General features: G+C 36.5%; 1 protein-coding gene across 2 annotated transcripts in view; it reads left to right on the top strand.

The window, feature by feature from the left end:
* The window catches only part of NHLRC2 (NHL repeat containing 2), a 33,039-nt gene that overhangs the window by 2,542 nt on the left and 7,286 nt on the right, over positions 1-23,211 (top strand). The window contains exons 1-8 of one of the 2 annotated variants that reach the window (XM_086616391.1): positions 2,032-2,051; positions 5,241-5,696; positions 8,546-8,667; positions 10,371-10,500; positions 20,381-20,474; positions 20,948-21,179; positions 21,640-21,762; positions 22,833-23,042. In XM_086616391.1, the coding sequence (XP_086472517.1) occupies positions 2,039-2,051; positions 5,241-5,696; positions 8,546-8,667; positions 10,371-10,500; positions 20,381-20,474; positions 20,948-21,179; positions 21,640-21,762; positions 22,833-23,042 (1,380 nt within the window). In that variant the 5' untranslated portion in view covers positions 2,032-2,038. Of the gene's footprint in view, positions 1-2,031; positions 2,052-5,240; positions 5,697-8,545; positions 8,668-10,370; positions 10,501-20,380; positions 20,475-20,947; positions 21,180-21,639; positions 21,763-22,832; positions 23,043-23,211 lie in introns of those variants that run through there. The other variant, XM_086616390.1, reaches the window with a different exon arrangement.

Below are 23,211 nucleotides of genomic sequence, written 5' to 3'. Positions count from 1 at the left end.
TTCAGCCCTAAAAATATTATATTACATACAATATATATCTCTCTAATAAAAATAACAGTATTTAAACATCTGATTCTCCATTGGCATTTCTGATTGATTTTAATTTTGACAGTGTTTATTGTCATGTGTTACCTACTATCACTAGAAAATGAAATTACAATGTCTTTGAAATTTCATGTTCTTTAAGCAGTTCAATTATATATTGTAGGTTTACATAGGACTTTACAGAAGACTCAGATAAACTAATTTTTCTACCTTGAAAAGCTTAGCTGTTTGCTTTGGAGAATTTTAAATCTGGTGTAGTGTTTTAGATATGAGAAACTTTATAAGGAAAAACTGTCATGGTGTTTCTTTGAGAGGGAGGCAATTTTAGGTGGAAGGTGATTAGCAAATGATAAATGGACGGCTGTGGGTATCAGGCATGCTGGGAAGAAGGTCTGGATTGAGATTTCAGAATATTACATTGATCATATAGTAATAATATATTTAAATGATAAACATTATGTAGTATAGTGTTACTATATTAACACAGCTGGCATATCCTTAATCTGTTTTTTAAGACCAAGCTGAAATCAGTTGATAACAAAAAATTAGTTTTAACAACCTCTCCTCACAAGCTTTCTCTTCAAAGTACATGAACATCTCTATACTGATGTAAAAGAGGCTGCAGCACTCTGAACTGGACCGGAGATCCACTTGGGATCACCTTTTTTTTTTTTGTTTGTTTGGCTTTTATTAAACTTCCTGTCATAGTAGTTATTACTTGAGGAAGGTACTTTGCTGATAGGTGATGAATTGTTTTTGCATTTGAGCTATCCTAATAAGTTCTTTTTTGGATTTGAGCTGTCCTGTTCCTACAGGAACTGAAGTCAGAAAAAAGATACTTGGGATGAACAAGTGGAGGTGAAAGGAAAGAAGAGCAGGTGTGTGTAACATTAATCTTAAATTTAATGTGTTAGGAAACAGAGGATAGCAGTTGCATTCAGGAAGAGATTAAGGGGCTTGATGGTTTAAACAAAAAGAAAAATAGGGTTATTTTTTTCACTATGGATCTCTCTTTTGGTTGTTTTCTGTTGTTTTTGTGGTTTGATTGTCGTCCTTTTCGGGATTATTTAGTCTTTCTTTGCTGCACTAAGTGTGGAAATTTTAGCATTACAGCAGTATAAGGCTATATATTGAAATATGTGTGTATAAATACATCGAGGCAGTAAGGGTTGTGGGGTTTTTTATGCCAGAGAAAAATACTTCAGTAGATGGTTTAACACCAATGTGCATCTTCTTCACCAAAGGCAAACATAATTTACTAATCACTAGAAGAAAGAGGAGAGTTGTTGACTCGAGAAACTTGAGAAAGATAAAAGTTGGAAGAATTCAAGACTGAATGAGAACAGATGTCAGACACACAAAAAAATGTTTTAAGAATGTCTAGATATATTAATGCAGGTATTTTGGTATTCGGCATTCTGGAGTTCTATTTTCATCTACTCTCTACTTTAGTTAATGGAAGTCCCCTCTCCCTTCAGAGGGTGAGAGACAGGTTCACTTTTGATGGCATTAGTTCCAAAATCTGTCAGCTCGTTATTGCAAAAACTGATTTTGGTGCAAAAGATCAGTAATGTGATTTCTTTTGGCAGCAGCAAGTCAGAATAAATATATAGCGAAACTGCAACTTTACTAAACTTTAGATATGTAAACATAGCATTTATTTACACATTTTGTGTATATATTTATAGTGCTATACAAGTGGCAGAGGGTTCTGACCTAACAGACAGTATTAGTCACAATGAAAACATCTTACTCTCATAAAGCATCTGTCTCATCATGCATTTGGATCTTTAATCTGTTGTTTAAATATTTGAAGGAATATTGCATATGTTTTTCTGCGTAACTGAGATCAAACCTCAATATTGATATAATTTACAGCAATGTCTTTTTTTGATTTTACATTGTGTGCATAATTTTTTGATACTCTGATTTTTTTTTTTTCTTCAATGTGGTTCAAATGCCCTCTTATGTGGAGTATGTTGAAACTTCAGCAATGTGGTCATCAAGTATGAGAAGTCTGAACACAAAAAGCTGTAGTTTTAGGGTGATGGTAAACCATTATGTATAACATGGTACATATGCACACAGTTCTATTGTCCCCTTAGGAGATGTGTTTCAAAACGAAGACTGCTTTCCATAGGATTAAATGTCACCTAGCATCTTTATCTGATATGTTCTCGCTGCTATCTTCAGTGGTGCTATTTCAGTTTTTCAAGTGGCATTCACAAAGTTATTTTAAACTCCAGTGCATATTCAGTTCATGTTATCAGCAGTCCAGAAATGACTTCTATAAGAGGGAGTACTTTTTAATATTCAGAAATAGCTTGGCATAAATCCAGTGTTGTACTCTGGTATAATCCCTCAAATAAAAAGTTTTAAGTGGTGTGCATATTCTTATATCTCAGCATAGCATCTGTCAGTTTCCACAAGAGTTTTCTTAGTGAGAGAATGCTGTAATTTACTTGTGCTATTCAGATGTTCAGTATAGAATCATCTTTCTAGCTTTAATGATATTTTTGAAGGACAAATATAAGTGCTGCTGCTGATCGTATCACAGTTAAAATGTTTGACCTGCTCTTCAGAGTTCAGCAGTTAATGATACTACAACTTCAGCTGACTGATACTGCAATGTGCTGTGCCTATAGGATTGATAAAGACTGTATCAGTTACAGTGATTTTCCTTTTTAATTCTGTGTCTGTGAAATTGTTATCTTCTACTAAGTCTTTTATTCTGCAGCACTTCACCCTTTCCTGTTGTCACACTGAAATATTACCTTTCCTGCAAATGCTGTTCTTCTCCATTAACGTTATTTTATGGCTGAGGAGAAGGGCTAAAAGAGAGAAACAGTTTTTCATTTCTCAGTAACTGAATAAAAAGCCTGAGATTAAATTAGGGTTTTTTTAGAAGGAAACAAATTCAGCTGAGATCAAATAATACAACTCTTTAATAATACAACAGTTTCAAAGACCTGAAATAATTGTTCTTCTACCACAAAAACAGAGGTTAAGGTAGAACAAAGATGTCCAGCTAGCCAGATTGCACCTCTACCATAAAGATAGGAGAAGAGCATAAAAGTAGATACTACATTCCATTCCAAACCATGTCCTTGGATGCAGTTGTTTACAGCTGTTACTTTTTGGGCCCTGGTTCAGGCCCTCTCTGATCAGAGGGCTGGTTTCACCGTTCTTGCGATGGCAAACTGTCTGTAACTGCAGGGCTTTTGGAGGACTGTTTTACAAAAGCAGTTTATTTAGTTTATTTTTACATATGTGCTTGAAGTTTTACAGATAGTGAAGCTTACTTAGAGATTCATATCGCACATCTGCCTTTATCCTTTATAACTGAATTGTAACCTGCTTGTCTAAATGTAATAGCTGTTCAACCAAACCTATTTTGTTTGTAGTAACATAATACAACCTTTTCAGTGGCAGGGAGTATTTGTACGAGCACAAGTTAGTCTGATGTAAGAATCTTATGAAGTTCTTCAAGGATCTACACTCATTTTATTTCATAGTATAAGCATCATCAGAATTGGATTAGGTTGGATAATGGCTTTTCTTCCTCCATGACATCCTGTAGACTTCAAGTCTTCATTGCTTTTTGGGGTTGCTTGTATTACTGAAAAAATATGGAATCCAACCTATAGAGGTTGGTAACTGTGGGAAGGAAGGATCACATGAAAATTCAGAACTTTTACTTTGTCAAAGAAGTAGAAAGATCCCAATGGTTATTTGTGGTTACAAATGCTTGCACTGTCCAGAAACATGAGGGATTTTTGGATAAGTAGTAGTGTTAATGTCTAAGGATTTCCATTAGATTAACAGTTCTGGTTTAAAATTATTGTATTGCAGCTTCCTACAACTGCATAGTTACTGTTGTTGTCTTCCTTACTTTAGTTAGAATTGACAACTTACTTTGACTACAAAGCGAGATGAAGTATGGAATTGATGTCATGTGCACAGTTTGCTTCATTTGGTGGAGATTATGCTAGTAAAACATAATTTAAAGCCCTGAAAAAGCATGTTGTCTTTTCAGATTTGAAGTTTTTTCAGCTCCTAGAAAGTACTGAGAAGTGTCTTGACTGAAGGAAGGCTCTTCATTCTTTTTCTGTTGGGTAGGAAGAAGGAGTGGAAAATTTGGGTCCACTTACGTAATTGTCTACGTGGGGTGAAAGCAGATTTATTTCTTACCACAGGGAAAAGTAGCTAAAGTCTGAACCACGGATTTCTATTCCTGTGTTTGAATTTCATAAAACTAAGAAAATAAGCAAACAATTCAGGGAAGCTCATATTTGTGTGCTTTTGGGCGATATTAGGATTGGTGTTCTGTATGCAATGTATATAAGCAGAATTATATTACTTTATGCTTATGTAACACCTTCATACTAGGATTTCAATTGCACTTATTCCTGCTATGGGAAAACTTAAACTCTTCATTGTCTTTATTAACCAAACGTAGAAATTAAGTTAAATATTTTAAGGAGAAGAGCAAAAATCAATGGTCAATGATTTAATCCTCTTTCCCCCCCCCTCTTTTTTTTTTTTAAGGAAAAGGGTTCAAACCTGCTTGGTTTGTAACAAGTGCTATTTGTCATTTTGTCATAGTTGTCAGTGCTGCCATTTTTATTTGAAATATACAATACTGTATTGATTTAAGAAGCCTATACTTTTTTTTTTCACTGTTTATCTAGAGTTAGACATGCCAACGTAACTCTGGACTTACCAGAGTTCAGTGTTACGTTTGTGATTCCTAGTTAACTGTGGAAAAGAATTAATTTTCTAAAACACCATAGTTGTTTGTAGGAATCAAAAGACAAAGAGGTGTCATAAACATCTGATAAAAAACCCCTAAGTATCAGTTGCACTGCTACATCTTGCGCATAATTATTTTGAAAGTATTTCCTACCTTAATATGTAGAGGTTCAGGAACTAAGAGCAATTTATGACGAAATAAATATCAACCAGCTGAGGAAGTAGTGGTCCTAAAGTTCACGGAAATGTTATTTCTGAGTTTCAGTATTTTGTACGCATAGCTACCTATATTCCTACTGAGATTTTTTTCTTTTTGTTTGTTCAAATCCTCTTTCATTCTGCAAAGCAGTCAGTCACGTTGTGAGATAACTGTGCTTCATTTTTATTTTTTTTCAGTTCAAATATGAATATATTGCAATGCAGGACTTTATTTTTCCTTTCAGATGGTCTTATTATTGTTGGTGTCCATTCAGCGAAATTCCCAAACGAAAAAGTTCTGGATAACATTAAAAGTGCCATTCTGAGGTATAATATTGTCCACCCTGTGGTAAATGATGCAGAAGCAACACTGTGGCATGAACTGGAAGTGTCCTGCTGGCCAACTCTGGTCATTCTTGGACCTCGTGGAAATATGCTCTTTTCACTTGTTGGAGAGGGACACAGAGAGAAGTTGTTTTTATTCACTTCTGTAACACTGAAATTCTACAAGGAGAGAGGACAAATCAAAGATAACAACATTGGAATAAAACTGTACAGAGACTCCCTCCCACCTTCTCCTCTGCTCTTTCCTGGCAAAGTGACTGTAGATGATTCAGGAGAAAGGCTGGTAATAGCAGACACTGGACATCATAGGATTTTGGTTACTCGAAAAAATGGACAGATTCTACACACTATTGGAGGTAAGGGTTTATAAATTTATTATAGTAATTTTAGTTTAGGAGTAGAGTATGTTCTCTGGGCCTACTAGACTATTTTCTTAGAGGGCTTAGCAGTTCATAAGCACTGCCAGAAATTGGTTTTCTACTAATATCACTTTTACTGGGTATGGGGGGATATAGCATAGTACTATCAGAGACAGACTATGTTAATGCAGCTGTTTGAGATGTCTAATCTTTATCCCCTTTGTTCCATTGACTCAAGTTTTGTATTTTTGTGCTACCCAGTATATTTTGTATTCTTCTGAAAGAGTTGCAAATGGCTTTAGATTTAAATTACAAACATCCACATACAGCAGCAAGACAGGGAAAGGAAATGAGGCAACGCCTCCCTTTCCAATAGAAGAAATGAGTGTTAAATTGTGGTGGTGTGTGGAGAGGTTTTTGGGGGTATATTTTTTTGTTTTGTTGTTTTTAAATCAAGAGCATTCCTGTATAGGATCCCCTTCTGGTTTTTAGAGGAGGGGAGAATTACTAACGGTGGCATTGCACTATTACATAGGCACCTGAAAATGAAATTGCCTTGCGTCCAGTTCTGGAGTCCCCAACATAAGAAGGACATGGACCAGTTGGAGAGGGTCCAGAGGAGGGCCACGAAGATGATAAGAGGGCTGGAGCACCTTTCCTATGAGGACAGGCTGAAAGAGTTGGGGCTGTTCAGCCTGGAGAAGAGGAGACTCCGGGGTGACCTTATAGCGGTCTTCCAGTACCTCAAGGGGGCCTACAAGAAAGATGGGGAGAGGCTGTTCAGGAGGGCCAGTTGTGATAGGACAAGGGGTAATGGTTTTAAAATAGAGGGAGGTAGATTCAGGCTGGATATTAGGAGAAAATTTTTTACCATGAGAGTTGTAGAACACTGGAACAGGTTGCCCAGAGAGGTGGTGGATGCTCCATCCCTGGAGACGTTCAAGGCCCGGTTGGATGAGGCCCTGAGCAACCTGATCTAGTTGGAGATATCCCTGTTCCTTGCAGGGGGGTTGGACTAGATGACCTTTGAAGGTCCCTTCCAGCCCTAACGATTCTATGATTCTATGATTCTATATATGCTAAGGCCTGTGTTCTCAGTGAAACTGAGATGTAATATATAAACAAGTTATGAAAATAGTGAAAGTTTTTTGAATTTAGTTACATTGTTACAAAGTTTATAGTAGTAGCATTTCAGCTTTAAAAACCATCCCTTTTACTGTTTTTGTAAAATTACGATCTGCTTTACAACGCAAATCAAGAAAATTTAGTTGAACTTGCACACTCTTTGTGCGCTTTACTCTTTCATAAAGGAAACATTCAGACTTATTCTTTTTTTTAATCTGTTACAGTGGTCAAATTATATCTTAATGCACCAAGTACATAGCTGTTAGGACAATCCATCTATGAGCAACCGTAATAGACAGATTTAGGAAGTGGTTGAATCCCCAAATCATTGAAAACAGTGGTTCATTTATGTCTCAGAATAAGGACCTCTAGGCTGATGTGTCCTGTGTTACTTAGTCTGGTATTAACTAACACCTGTTGCACAGCAGAATCCTGCAAACCTCATAAAAACACCCGTGGTACTGCTGTTCAAAGAAAGGAAGAAAATCTCTTGCTAGTTGAAGTAACAGTGCATTGGATAGACAGACTAATTATCCACGTTAACCTGATAAAGGCACTAGTCTTAATACACTTCTTCTATGCGAAGCACAAACAGGATTTTTTATGACAAAAGTGAGAGAATTTGGTTGCTCTTTGAGATGTGAGATGAAGTTTCTGCCGACCAGGTACCCTTTAGTAATCTGAGATAGTCATTAATCTAAGCAGTTCAAAGGGAAGTGTCCTGACCTCTGAACTGGTACCCCTCCTTCCTGTGGCACTCTGTGCTATTCCCTTCCCTGAGAAGGTGCACCCTGACGCTTCCAAGGGGAGCTTCGGGAATCTGGCAACACCAGCACCTACCTCAGTGCTTCATGTCTGTTAAGATCTACGTTGTCTTCTGACAGTAGGATTGTGGATTTGGGTGACTCAGTTGAGTGATTCAGTGGGCAGAAAGTAATGTGACGAGGTTGGTAATACAGTAATAAATGTGGGCAGGTACAGAGGTTGTAATTACTGTATTTGCATCATAAATCATGATACGTATACGTACACGTAACTCGTATATCTAAATGTCTTCTGCTGACACATACTGCTCATGTACTTTAAATGTTACTGCCTCTGAAATATGATGCTTACCTTTGTACTGTTATGTTCAGGTCATGTTGCTTTCTATTTCTAGATTGTTCTGTGCAGAACACTCATTCCACCGTTGTCGTTGTTCTTTTGTGTAATTAGTTCCGTGTCGTCTTTTTCCTAATTGTTATTATTAATGAGAAAATGATGCTAAACAAATAGTAGTTTCATTTGTGATTACACCAACATCTAAACCACTGAAATGGAATTGAGCTTTGGAATTTCAAGTTTTTCCTGCTGGCTTACTTCGATGCAGCCGGGAATAAAAAAGATGTTTTTTTCATTTCTGTCTTCTGTTGTTGCTGTTGTCCTTTAGTGCCAGGGAACAGGAGCAATTTAGACCCCTATTGAGACTTCTCTTTGGGAGATGAGCTTAAAGAAGCAGAGAACTTGTGGATAACGAGTTCAAAACTTAATAGACCAGGCTGTTGTAATTACATAGCACAGTGACTAAAATGAGATGACACAGAATATGAATGATGTAAACTTTACAAGGTGCTGTGAAAGCATCTCTTAGAATGCGTAATTCTCTTGCAGGTTTGAATGTATGCACTTTCAGGTTGTTTTTTTCTAAAATTACTTTTGAGTTGGCTTTGTTTCATTTATAGGTCCAAAGAGTGGAAGGAGAGATGGACGATTTTCAGAGGCAGCTTTCAACTCACCACAGGGGATCGCTATAAAAAATAATGTTATTTATGTAGCTGATACCGAAAATCACCTAATTAGAAAGGTAAATTTTCCATAAGGAAGTTCGAAATTTAATCTCTTATATACCTTATTCTACTTACACAGGTGAAAATTTACACTGAATTAATCACTCTCCAAATACCCTTAATATCAGGAAGGAAGTTTGACTCAATATCTTACAAACAAATGCTTTGCGCAGTTTGTTTTTTAAAGGACCACATACGCTCTTGTGCTTTCTTTCAAATGAGGATGATATACGCTACTCGTTCAAGCATAGCTGATTTTTTTTTTTCTAGTGACTCTTACTTTCCTGTTATGAGAAACATCTATTCTTAGTACTGGAAGCAAAAATTGCTTTTGTTTCACTGCCAGTAGTATCAGATTCTTATCTAAAGTTATTGTACTACTATGGTTCAGTGAATACCTAAACTTTTGTTAGCTGTTCGGATCTCCAAAGTACAGGTAACTGCTTTAATTTCAGAATTGTCTACGTGTGGATTTTTTTTTATTGAACACTTGCAAGTTTTAGCAGATAGAAATGTCACTTTTTGTATATATTGTCACTGGATCTTACATTTGGTTAGGTCAAATTTAGAATAATCAGAAGTTTGTTGAAGCAATATAATATTACCTTATTATTAAAAGTATTCTATGCATCTCAGGAGGTCTTGTACTCAGATCCTCACCAATACGTCTGATTTATGATCAGAGGAGGTACATCCTTACTCAATTTGGGCTGTGTTTGTACTGTTAAGTAGATTCATTGTAGTTGGCTACCAGGTTTTATTCTGGAAAGGACCAAGGCTCCCTGTTGGCAAAGAAACATTGATACTAAAAATAAGTAGGTTGTTCCAGGTTCCTTCTGTTATCAGTATTTCTGACTGTAGCCTGGTGACCACAGGAAATTAAGTGTCGCAGGTAGCAAAGACAGCAGAGAGACATCTGAAAATCTGGATCATACTGCTTCAGTATTTCTCGTGATAATTAACTGTTCCTTTCATCTAAAAATGCCATGAGGGTATCCAAGAATTAAAATAATACAGCAGCTACAGGACATGTGTTCAAATGTTTGTGCAGACAATGGGCATTGCAAAAACAATGCATTTACTGCTACAAATGATAGAAGATGTTATATGTGAAAGACTCCATTTTTACATGACATCACGTTAAACTTATGAGAGGTATTGGAGGTCACTTAGAAAATAAGCAAAAGAGGAAGGAAAACTAAAGAGATTTAGGCTGCAGAATTGAAATAAAATAAAAACATTTTTTGCTCCAGGACATGAAATAAACTGCAAAAATAATTTGATTTGTACAGATTATTTTATATAGACATGGGAGATACTGTACAGTTTCTCAATTTTTATTTTAAACTTCTATAAGAATATGACATAAAACATCCACATCCGTTGTCCATCTGAGTATTCCTCTAGAAAGTTTTCATGCTTCCTACTACAACTTCTGAGCGCACTTTGACAGAGCAGTGTTATTTTTTTATTGCATGTGGAAGAGAGTTCCAGGCACATGGTTTTCCTGCTGTCCACTGCTCCCTCCTTTCTGCCCCCAGATCAGCAAGCATTGTGGTAGGATTAATTATTTTGCTACATAAACAAATACCTGAAATTTGTTAGGTTTTGTTTTTCATTTGTCAGGAGAAACTCTGGTTTTGACATCCAACTCACATTATCTGTAACTTCATTCAAGTTAATGTTGTGCCTTCAATGTATATAATTTTGCTTCTTGTAGATTGACCTGGAATTAGAGATGGTGACCACTGTAGCAGGCATTGGGATACAAGGTGTTGATAAGGAAGGTGGAGCAAAAGGTGAAGAGCAACCTATCAGCTCTCCATGGGATGTGGTCATCGGCAATTCAGGTATCGAATCAGTTGAGCTTTTAACATCTCATGTTTACCCATACATGACCATTTGCTAAATGTTTTCCTGTTTTGGTAATAATCTGAGATGTGAAAAAGTAAAGACTTGTTTTACAACTGAGCCTAAAAAACAGTGGTTTCATTTACAAGTGATAACTGCAGTTCTGCTTTGGATCCTGAAAAAATGTGAACTGTTACTTGAGGTGAAGAAAAATTCTTTTGTAGTAAGTTATATAGTTACTGGGTCCAAATACAGAAGGAAATTGTGGTTGCTTTTGTTAGGCCAGTGCTTTATGCCAGGATCACTTAAGAAGCAGCTACATTTTACAGGAAGTGGGTATTGTCCAGAAGTTCCTTTCCTTGACTATACAGACATGCCTGACTATTTGTAAATATTTGAGTTTAGGAAATAAAAATACTTTTAGTTGAGGAGCTCTGTTTATTCCTGTTTAGGTGATGTAAAATCGTTAAACTCAAGATCATGATAGAGTCAATCAGACAGGAGAGGAATACCTCAGAAGAAACCTTGCAAGCATCAGGGGGTGAAAATAAAATCTTTCCATAATAAGATATAAGAATCAGCTTCTGAGAATTTAGCTAGCTTGCTTTCCTGATTCACTTAACACACACCTGAGCTTGACATCGCATAACTTCCGTTTACTAACTGCGAGTTGATACTCTTATTTTCTCATGCTTCCATTTCAATATAATTTAGAAGTTGCAGATGTCAGGATCTTAACAATGTCAGAACAATGCTTTAATGTAGTGTAAAACACTTACATCAGTATTTCAGGCATAAAAATTGATTTCCAATATTGGGATTTCTTGAACGTGCAGATGAATGGGGTGAGGAAGTAGAATGATATGTCTGATACCTTTAAATTAGAGGTGCTTTGCCAGATTAGTAAATTGGAACGTTTTACTGACCTGGAAGCGTTTGATATAATCTTGGATCAGTTACATGGGAGGAAGACACACTCAAATTAAGTTTAAGGGAACAGAGGGCTAGTTCGTAAGTGCTGGTTGTATGGAAGTCTTCTGGTACAAATACATTGTCAGTATAGGCAGTGCACCACCTGCAGCTTTGATGACTTAAATAAGGAACCAACATCAATTTTTAGATTTAACGCTTCTAGTAACATACCTTCTATGAAAAAATAGAAGGCACTTTTTTGAAACGCTTTGTCTATGATCCTTGCAGTCTGTGTTAAGCATATGGAATCCTACTTGCGAGAGAAACGAGGAGTACCTGAAAGAGAATCTCACCGGATGTGGGTTGCTATTAATGAAGGCATGAGTTTTGCTGAATTTTATCCAATCTGATTTTCTTTTTGTGAACTGGCAGACTGTTGTGTGACTTGGTGGTATATTGTCCAAGGTATCTTGAACCAGCAAGCTGATCTTGGTGTGATGCTATTGCAGAGCTGTTTCGCAGATGAGCAAAGGAGGAGGCTAGTAACTCATCAGCGCTTCAGAAACTTAAGCTTGTTAACAGAACTATTCAAAATATCCCATAATTTTACTTTTCATTTTTCATGATGCTTTCTTCTGTTTCTGCCAATAGTTGAATATCTGTTGATGCTTTTTATTTTTGAGAGCTCTGCTTGTTAAATGTTATTTGATATGATTGTTATCAACGTGAATATAGTAATCACTTAATTAGTCACCTGTAGGGTATTAGTCATCCGCACTGTTCAACACTGACTGCTGAATTTTTAGAAGCATTTACATAAGAACCAGATCTTCTGAATGCACTCTGTTCAGACCAGTATGGATTTTTTTCATATTCAATTAGAACCTACTGGTTAGTTGTCTTTTTATATCTCTACAAAATATAATATAACCTGTCAATTAAGAATGCATTAAACCAATTTAAATACCTTCTTTGAGAGAGTAATAGGCCAAATAGATAAGGTGGGAGGTAGGGAGAAGAGTGTGCTTTCAGTTTCTTTTTAAGATTTATTTATACAGTTTTCTGTGAGTAAAGTAAGCTAGGAAAAATGTAAATTACTCTAATAGCTACGTAAAACTCTCTAGAACTATAACCAAAGAGAGTTGTCGGAACAGAGGGATATATGGAGTACAGTACTGACAGGAGTCCGTCCCAGAGCGTGAGGAGCCAGGCGAGTGTCTTGTAGTCTGCAGTGCATTTGTCGTGCAGCACAGGGGTGATCATGAGCTGCAGTGATTGCTTCTTTAAGTTTCTTGCCAGACATCAAAATTGTGTGTCAACACTGCAGCGGAGTTTGTCAAAGTTGTATTGTTACTGCAAATGGCCTGAGCCTGGTCGGCCTTGTGTCACTGTCCAGGCTGTGGCAGGGTGCCTTTGTTACTCAGTAAGTGCATGCGAAGCACAGGTCTGTAGGAAGTCTTCCCTGTCCTGGGCAGAGACCCAGCCTTCTGCTGGTGTCTGCTCAGTGTGCTGTCCTATAAGTAGATACTCTGTTGTCAGTATATTAAAACTGGTATGATGGTGTTTATTCATCCATTTGGCTGGATGAAGTCATTGGGGAGTGTTTCAAGAATTACTTTTGTTCGCATCCGCGCAGCAGTGCCTGCTTTTTACATATGCTTATATGTATCTCTGTGCAAGTTGCAGGAGGTAACGTACATTTCAACAACTTCGGTTCATTATTACGAAATTCATAAATTTGACTTTTGTGTTAACTGGCATGGTGTATGGGAAATAATGTCTTACTCTCCCATTTTCCTTAGATCTGTGTAGCTTTACTCTGTACAAAAAGCATTTTTGCTTTTCAGAAGATAGATTTAAGGATTTTATAGTTTTTAAATGTGATGCTTTTGTGTTTCCTTTCAACGTCCAAAGCCATGCTATCCAGACCATGAAAGTGAGATAAAAAGAAGTTTAAATGATTAAGCTGTTTATGTACTACACTAGATAGTATTTAACAGCTTATGCTGACGTTTTTCAGAGTCTCGAAGGGAAAGGTTTGACCTTTTTCAGTCTTAAAGGGAAAGTTTATGTCTTAAGAAAAACTTTTTTTTCTGTATCACTTATATTTCTTGAGATTACTGCTACATACAGTTTAGAGTATGTACTGATCAAACTTCATTGTTTGCATTTTAAAATTTTAATGTAAAGTTTGTTGTGAAATAAAAATATTGAGAAAAAAAGTTTATGAAGGCGCAGATAAGTTAATATTCAGAATAGATGCTACTAAGTAGAATGCTTTTAAGCATCCTTATGGTATTTCTGTGAGATAATAGGCTTTTGTTTTCCGGTTTTATATAGATGCTGAAGTCTGAGGCAGAGAGGTTAAGTGGCTGTGAAATACCATTTAAAAGAAAGATGGCACAAATGTCTCTCTTTAAGGCAGGGGAGTTAATAGAGATAAAACCCGTACTAGGATTCAGGAAGACAGTAATCTTCCTTTTCATCTCTTTTATTTCTTTAATTGTGGCCACTGAGCTTGTGTTTTACCCTCCACCTTTGAAATTCTTGAATGAACTCCATGGATTAAATTCTGGTTTTGTTGAAGTTGGTGCTGAAATTTGCATTGACATAAATTGTGCAGGAAATACAGGGAGAGGGCCAGCAGCTTAAAAATACATTATTAAATTGCTGTGTGGTTTTTTTAGCTTTCTCTGTTCTCTCCTTCTATTTTTATTCAGTGGGTGTTGAAAGCAAGTGATACTTAAACACACAGTTGATCTGAGCGTGAAATGTTCTTGATAGCTGCATTCTTGCTGGAAGGAACAGGGCAATGACCAGTGCTTGGTGACATAACTGTGTGTTTCACATTCCAAAATCTGGTCTTAAATTGCATGATTGTAATCTATTTATAGAAACTCCCAAGTACAGTATTGACCATGCTTTCAGTAAACTAGTTGGAAATTTTTACGTCAATTTAGGTTTTACATAGATATTATTTAAATGAAAGTACAGTACCTTATCATACTGGTACAATTTTTATAGCCCTTAAAAGGCAAAAGTATGTAAGATTTTTTTTTTTTTCTCCCCATGTTTCTACTAGAGGATTATTTAGTACCACTGCATTCCAGAGGAAACACTTTTTTTTTTTCTGAATTACTAATTTTACAAAAAAAATAAAGCAATAATCACTTCAGCAATAAGCAATTAGCACTTCATGGATGAGCTCAGGCCATACATGAACTGTTTATGTCTAAACTGTCTGTATCTTTAAAGTATGCTTTCTGCACATCTCTTTTCTTTTTCCTTCTAGTCTGGTCTTGTTCTGGCATTGAGACTCTAGCCTTCACTGTCCTGTGTAAGGAATTTTCCGTGGTAATAGCTGAAAATAAGAGTTGCTTTTGTGATCATCAGGGATTAATTAGGAATCATTTTTCTGGACAACTCAAAATTTGAATTACTCTAAACATGTGTTGCATATGTAATACAACTCCATGATACACCAATGTAGATTTACCTGAAATACAAAAGGCCTCCTCATCTCTTTATAGCAGTTTCCTATGCAAAGGAAAAACTCAGAGATACCTCATTGAGCTTTGAACTACATCTGCCATCATACAAGTTCAGAAGATAATGTTACGAGACATCATTGACACAAACAGCATTGTGTGTCATCTCTTCTTGAGCTAGATCCTAATGTACTTGTAAATGGTAATTATTTTTATTTAAAATATTTGAAATTTCAAAGAAAAAGTAACTTCTTAAAGATAAGGCTGAAGTGGAAGACTTATTATGGGGTTTAGTTCTTGTGTAAGACCTGTTTAAGGAGAAAAAGTCTCTTGAGAAATACGACATTAAGAAGTTACAGTGAAGAACTGCAGTGAAGCAGGTCGTTACTCTGTCTTGCTTTGGGAGGGCTTCTGGAGCACGCTGTCGTCTTCTGTGTATTGTCTGAGTGGGTCAGCCAGCTTCGTGCTGTTGGCAGAATCACAGAGAGGGACAAATAGATTTAACTGAAGTTTTCAAATGTCTGAGAGTGTTATGTCTGGGTTCTGTCACCCCTAAGCAGCTTTCATTCCTACCTCTGAACTGGGATTTCTGTTTTTCTTTTAAACATTTGAGAGAAAACCGAGGAGGGATAAACTTTCAGAATTAGTAGCTTTTTGTGTGATCAGCCCAGTAGACTTTAGCTCTACAGGACCACAGTTAAACTATTGACTGAATACTCTGATTCTGTATTCCAAGCCAAAACTAAGAGATTAAGGAGTTTATGGTATTGCTGAATAATAAGAGCAACAAAACTTACTGATATTTCACATGTTCACTATAGAAACAGGTCAAGAAATAAGATATTTACATTAGTAACTTAGTATAAATGTGCCTTTGACAGAATCATACAAAGACTAAATTCTTAGCGTAAGGATGTATAAAAGAGTTATGACTGAATATCCAACAGTAATCCCACACGATTTAGTTTGACAGACTAATTTTCCAGTAAATTGGACTTCTCTACATCTTGACGAAATGGATGATGATGATGATGACGATGACTTTCTGCAGTAAAAAGAAACATTTGGATTAGCAGAGTTACCATCTTAACAGGTGTCAAACTTAGTAACCTTTTCAAAGCCATGACTTGAGATGCCCTCTATAAAAAATTATTTGTGTTTGTACCTGGAATGATGATTTCTCATTCTCTTTGTTCCAGACACACTGCATTTGTTAAAAACATAGCTTTTACTATTATCATTTGATGCTGAAAGTGGTTTTGAATATGGAATGTGGGTGTTGAGGGTCAGGGTAGACTGCAGTGCTGAAGTACCCTCAAGTGTATGTATTTGCTGTGCTTAAATAGGAATGAATAAAACACATAACGAGACTTAGCTTTTTCTGTAGTTATAGTGATATATCCCAACACTAAATAATCTAAATTAGTTCTTTCATGTTAACAAATGCTAGCTCTTCTACTTTAGATTTTTTTTAAGTATTTACTGCCATTACAGTCAGAAGGCCTGAGTTAGAAAACTTGGGAAAGAAAGAGAAAATATTTCATGATAGTCATCGGTTTTAGCTCTCTATTATCTCGCATTGTGTGACATCCTCTTGGTATCTATGTCCAAGGACTTCCCTTGATGAGAGGGCAGGTATGTTAACTAAGGAGAAACATTCCAGAAGCATTTTGTTTCGTAAAGGGTTATGCTCTTTGAGTGATGCAGCACTATGTGAAGGAGTGTCAGGCAGCACAGGGAAAAAAAAGAAAATTAATTTTTGCTCCTCCAAAAAGAATGACGTGTTCTTGTAACAGTCCAGACTTACAGTGCTAAAGCATTCCTTTGGGGCTTTGCTCTCTTTGTCTCACTGAAGAAGAACAATGGTTTTCCAGTTGTTCTGTCAGTCAGATTTGGATTTAATTTGCTAAACTTCCACTGAATTCTATGAATTAATTAATTCTATGAATTAAGAGATTCACATGTGCACATAGACAGTGTGCCTATCTGTAAACCAGAGGGCATGTTCTATACCCCTCTTTGCCTCTTGTGTTTTTACGGAGAATGAATGTACCAACAGGCTTTTTCCTTGGTACTGCTTTTTTTAAAGATAAAATTAGTAGACAAAAATAATATTTTCAAACTTCAGTCTATTTAGAAAATGTCAGTGATGCCAGCCGCAAAATATACCTTTGATTCCTAAGCTTTTAATTCCCAGATTGGAGGAAAGCATGCAGTCCTCAAACAGGGAAGGTGGAAGTGTGAGTAGTCCTGGGAATGGAATCTCTTCAAACAGATGTGGCTGTTGACTGGTACAGAATAAAGTCTTTTCTGTGTGTTCAGATTGACTCCCAGTATTACTGGACTGTTTAAAGTTGCGTATGTGTATAAACAGGACTGTAAATTCTTAAAACACAGATGCATAGCAGAGGCAGATCAGGAACTGGATCGTCATATAATAACTGAAGCGTTGTATAATGTGGAACACCAGTGCATCCAAAGCTCTAGTTCATTGTTAGTGCATCTTCATAACATAAGTGCATCCCATTTGCAAGCCATGCTGTGCTTTGATACAGGCAGCACTAAAGATAAGAAAGCGAGTACCCTAATAAGGAGAAACTACACTGGATTTTTAAAACAGCTCAAGACAGGTTGGAATGTGGTGCTTAATTGAATAAATGTGAAAGAATTGCTTTGTTCTTTTATGTTGTTTTATAATAAATTCTTTAAAAATAAATTCTTTCCATTCAAGGATGATAAGGAGTTATGATAATGATGGCGTTACCATAATTTTAGCATGCTGGTTCTCCCTGCTCCTACGAGAACAGTACAAGGATGACAATGGTGACATGTCCTTAAACTGCTCTGTCCTCTAAGATGAGGTTTTTCTATCTTTTGCTTCAGAACATAAAGCATTAAACTCTGCAGTGCCAGGACCGTTGTGTGATAAAATACCTTAGCTGTGCCACTATAGGCATTGGTTTTACTTTTCTGGTTTTGTATACTTTTTTTTATTAAAGTTCTGACATATTTTTGACAATTCAGTATGTTTGTGCTGTTTCCATGCAGGCATCCATTCTCTTTATTCTAATTGCCATTCACTAGAAAATATTTAAGTTGCATTAAAATTTATGATGGTTATGGAGCTCTTACTTATTTTTCCTGTCTTGTTCTCTAGTTGAAGAAAAGATCTCTCTGTTGATCTTATATATTCAGTAAAATTTGATATTAATATTGATACTTTTTCCTACGTCTCATGTTTGGTAAGCCTTTCAGTGTGCAGAATTAGAGTAAGAAACTTTTTCCATTTTTCAACATACAGCTGTCACAAGGGAGTTTTCAGTGGGTGGAATTAGAGTATTGGGTAGATGAAGAATGGAATAAATTTTTCTAAAGTGCTCAGTTCTAGTCTTACTCCTTCATTTCACTGGTGGATAAAGTTAATATTAAATAATTAACGAATCACTTTTTGAGATCCCTTAGAATGAACTGCACAGCATAGCAAGATAAAAAGCTCACTTTCTGAATTGACCTGTGATTTTAGCATTGTTCATTCTGGGGTACTCAGAACAGTAGCATCTGAGAAGAACAAGATACACATCATGGAAACATAAAGTCCTGAAGTTGAACATGTGTGATATAGGAAGTAGTGAAATGAATTTTCTCTATTTAAATCTCTTAGTAACAAGCTCCAATCCAAGGTGATTCTGTAGTGTTGTGAGTTTTTTTAATTGGGGTGTTTTTGGCATTGCCAGTACTGTGGGAACATCTCTGGTGACTCATAAAACGTGTGTTTTCCAACTCATTTTGCAAGCCTTCCTGCTCAACAGAAAGTTTTTAGGTGCTTTGGAAGTTTGACTTTTATTCTCGGAGCTCTAGTTTGCATCAAAACATGGAGCCGCGTGGACGTGCAGGAGAGAGTCAGCAGAGTTCCTTTGGTCACAGTCTTGGAAGCATGTGTCTTGATCCGAGAAACAAAAAAGGCTGAAAATAAACTGCATTAAAATCATACCAGTACGATTCTGAAGAGGGCTCACAGTATGAGGAAATTGATTCTGGAGATGAAAGGATGCTCTTTTCCCCACCTCTTGCAAGTGTGTAATGTAAGAAAGGTTTAGGATTAGAAGAACAGCAGGATCTCAGTTAGGGGAATAGTAGTAATTTCATTTTAGAAAGATTGATTTGGGCTAACTTCTCAGGTTTAAAATGCTTGCAAGCATTTTGGATATAATTGCTTTTATTCTGAAACTTGAAAAGCAGGGGAGGGGGGCAGTATCCATTAGATTGTTTGCAGAAAAAGCTGTGAGATGAGTAGTGCTTTATAAGTTCATGTGAATAAAAAGTTTCTGTGAGCAATTTAAAGTTTTTTTTCTGTTGACTGACTGATAGTTATTCCAATACCTGATATGTTCATTCAGAAAAACATCTTAATGTTGTCTCTGACTAGATGGGACAGTTGTATACAATGTGTATAGGCTAGCACAGTGTTAGAAAGATAATAGTGTCCCCATTTCAGTGCAGGTTTTAAATGTCAGCTTTCTAGTCCTTAAAATTTTCAGAAAAGACCAAGATAAGTAAATTTCTTTTGGATTTGTTTGTCTGTGCATTCTTTGTTATACTGTAATGTGATATATTTAAAGCTATAGAGCACTTAAATGTTTTTCTCTTTCTTTTTGTATCATTTTATTTGTGAAGTATTATCTGGGCAAACCTTTTGTAATTTTACAGATTTGGGTTGGTGAACAGCAGTTTTATGCTCTGAGATAACACATTTGTGATACCACACGTACATGTGCATAGAGAGTACAACTTGGAAACTGGATGGTTAGTGCAGGGGGAAATTAGTAACTGCCCACATCACACCTGATCTTTGAATAAACAGCAGTTGTTGCTCTCTAGAGCGTAAATATACCTGACATCCAAGCATCAGTTACCCTGATCTTAAAAACATTATGTACTCTGCACCTAATGTAACTAAGGTACTGCTATTTTTATTTCTCTCAAAACCTGTATACAATTGCCTGTAGTTTTTTGGAATATCTAATTTTGTCACTAGCTTGGTAAAAAAAAACCCACCCGCCCCTACCTATCCAAACCCTATGCCTAGCAAAGATATATACATATTTCTTGGTCAGTATGAATCAAAAACATGGACCAAATACAAAGTGTTGCAAAGAGCAAATCTCATTTGAAGTATTGCCTTTACCAGGTAGGGATTTTGAAAGCACATTTTTTATATTCTTGGGAGGAGTACAGAAAAAAAATAGCAGAGTACTTGCTAGATGAAAGACAGTCTCTCTCTCCCTCTCTCTCTCTCTCTCTGTCCCCCCCCCCCCTCCCCTTTTCTCTGTTTTTTGATGGTTTGTTTCTTTTCCCCATGGCAGAAGGTGAGCTGGAGTAGGGGGGATGGTAGGGTTGGTGTGTTGATTTCTTTGTTTTATAAAACATTTCCAAAGATTTTTTTTTTTTTTATCTGTGGTTATATATCCATTTTTTAAAGTTTCAGGGACCCAGGATGTTTTATGGATAGCAATGGCAGGCACTCATCAGGTATGGGCCCTGATGTTGGAAAGTGGAAAACTACCAAAGGGAAGGTAAGCAGCTGTAATGAGACATGCGAAATTGTTGTTTGTCTTGATAAACAGCTTTAAAACCCCAAAGAGAGAGATAATCAAATTATACTAAAAGTAATTTTTCTCAACCTGTGCTTGGCTCAATGCTTGCTGCTTCTGTTCAGACTTAAAAGGCATATGTCCTTTAGAGTCTGCCTGCTTTCTTCCTCATCAGTGAGATGAAATGAAAGATGCTGCTTTTGCTATAAAACTATGACTTGATAAGGTACATTCATATAACTGAATGTTACTTTTCATTGCATTTCCTGAATTATCTAGTGATGAATGATAAACTGAGGTGAAATAAAAGTTAGCACAAAGGCACTGAGTAATTCCTTGTGCTGCAGTATAGTTGGTTTTGTAACTCACAGGTGCTTGTCCTGTAGCTTCTGTTTATGCATAATGTCTGAAGTATTTCAAACTCATTCTTGAACTTGGGTACTATTTTCTGTTAGTGATTTAAAGAAAGGAGTCTGCCTTCGGTTCGCTGGGAGTGGAAATGAAGAGAACAGAAACAACGCGTATCCCCATAAGGCAGGCTTTGCACAGCCTTCGGGTCTCTCTCTGGCTTCCGAGGAACCATGGAACTGCCTTTTTGTAGCGGATAGTGAGAGCAGCACTTTGCGAACTGTCTCTCTGAAAGACGGAGCAGTGAAGCACCTTGTAGGAGGAGAGAGAGATCCATTGGTAATCACTTCAAACTTCCCCACACTGCCCTACTAATATTCCTCAAGCCTGACCTGGAGGAACCACTTTTGGGGTGAGAGGGTAAATCAGTTTCTGTGGCCATCAATTTCTTAACTTCACTGCTTGGAATGCAAATGTGTGCCAGTTGTGACGGTCAGGTTGTAGTGCAGATTGTTGTTCCTCACATAAAAATTTCACTTATTTTTTAAAATAGCAGATTTGATTCACCATTGTGTGGTCATTAAAGCCAGCTAGATTCATATTGATAACTTAAATGTGAGACTTTCCATTTCCATGGTTAGTATCCACACTTCCCAGTTTTCAGTATCCTTGTTTTGCAGTTTTCTTGATTTTTTTATAATTTTTTTTAAGTCAGTGAATTTCCATTTAAGTACAATCATTTAAATTGATGTCAACATTGAATAATCAAATGTATTAATTCAATAAAATACTTTTTCAGAATCTGTTTGCCTTTGGTGATGTGGATGGAGCCGGCATAAATGCAAAGCTACAGCATCCCTTAGGAGTAACATGGGACAAGAAAAGAAAGCTACTCTATGTGGCAGATTCCTATAATCATAAGGTAAGCATATAGTAGCCTGTTGTATACTGGCTTCACAATTTTCACTACTGCAAAGGGTTATTTTAGGAACATACAAAGATTGTCCGTGGTTCAGTTAAACTGAGGAAACAAATTATACAAGTTCCTTTGTGAGTTCTTTTTCTTTCCTTCCTTCCCTTATGGGTCCTTCTCTTTACCATTGTTTTGCTGTCATATGCTGCTGTGTTGATATGGTGGTCCCCTGGGAAGGTGAATTTGAAGTGCCAAGTTAAAGTTCAGACTAAAGACCCTTTCTTTATATCTTTCTGAAGACGCCGATCACGAGCAAAAGAGCTAGGAGTGCTTAGTCAGGAGTACTGCAGGTTTGATAAAACTGTGAGAACAAGAGGACTTGCTTTTCCCTTAAAAAAGCCACCCAAGTTTTGAGAAGTATTGTGGGTTGTCTCTGTGGAAGTCTGAGATAAGAGAGATTGTTTTGTATTATTGTTCTTATGTGATGTTGTATAAGCCTTCAGGTCTAGAGGATTGTTAACTGTACATTGATTAAATGCATTAAAAGAAAAGCAATTTTGTTTAATTTGAAGAATAAAGTTTATAACACTATATGCTTATTGAAATTTATGTGGCAAATGAAATTTTCTTTCAGGTATTGTATAAAACGCTATAAACTTTTTTGCTATTACTTCAAGGAAAAAAAAACCTTACCTATTTTTAGAAAAAAAATTATATAGAAGTTAGCTTGCCAGTTTTGTTGTGCTCTTACTATTTTACAAACATTTCCAGAAGGGCAACAAACATAGAGAAACAAACCATTCGACATACTTTTATACCAGAGGGGTAGGTGCCTTCGAAATTCTGAAAGAGAATTCTGAATGAAGACCAAAGGAAGAAGTAAAGTCCAGCAGACAATGGGGTGGGCGGGAAGATGGCAGATGTCATTTGGTAAAGTATGATAACTTAGCTTCTAGGACAGCTAAGGTACTCAAAGTTAGTGCATGCTTCTGAAAACGTGGGGCATAAGATAATGCAGAACTTCTAAATCCTGGTGGATTTTTTTCAGAGAATTTTTTTTGTGTCTTTGTTTATGTTAGATTAAGGTTGTAGATCCCAAGATGAAGAACTGTGCTACCCTGGCAGGCACAGGAGAAGCAAGCAATGTTACTGGTTCCAGCTTTACACAGTCGACTTTTAATGAACCAGGAGGTTTGTGTGTTGAAGAAAATGGCCGCTTGATGTATGTTGCAGACACAAATAATCATCAGATTAAAGTGCTGGATTTGGAAACAAAAATTCTTTCCATGGCAAGTAATACTTATTAAACAGGCTGATAGTGGTGTTTCTTGATATAAATTACTATTACAGACTTTGGCAAGTGATATTAAAATCATATAGCTAATAAACTTTTTGAATACAGTAGCTATAGTCACAGAATGTTTTCCGATGATCTGGCAAATAAACATTGCCTGTTAG

This window comes from Tauraco erythrolophus, chromosome 9, assembly GCF_009769465.1.
Source record: "Tauraco erythrolophus isolate bTauEry1 chromosome 9, bTauEry1.pri, whole genome shotgun sequence".
NCBI classification, from domain to species: Eukaryota; Metazoa; Chordata; class Aves; order Musophagiformes; family Musophagidae; genus Tauraco; species Tauraco erythrolophus.
Note: the sequence above shows the minus strand (reverse complement) of the source record. Positions and strands in the feature narration are given on the sequence as shown.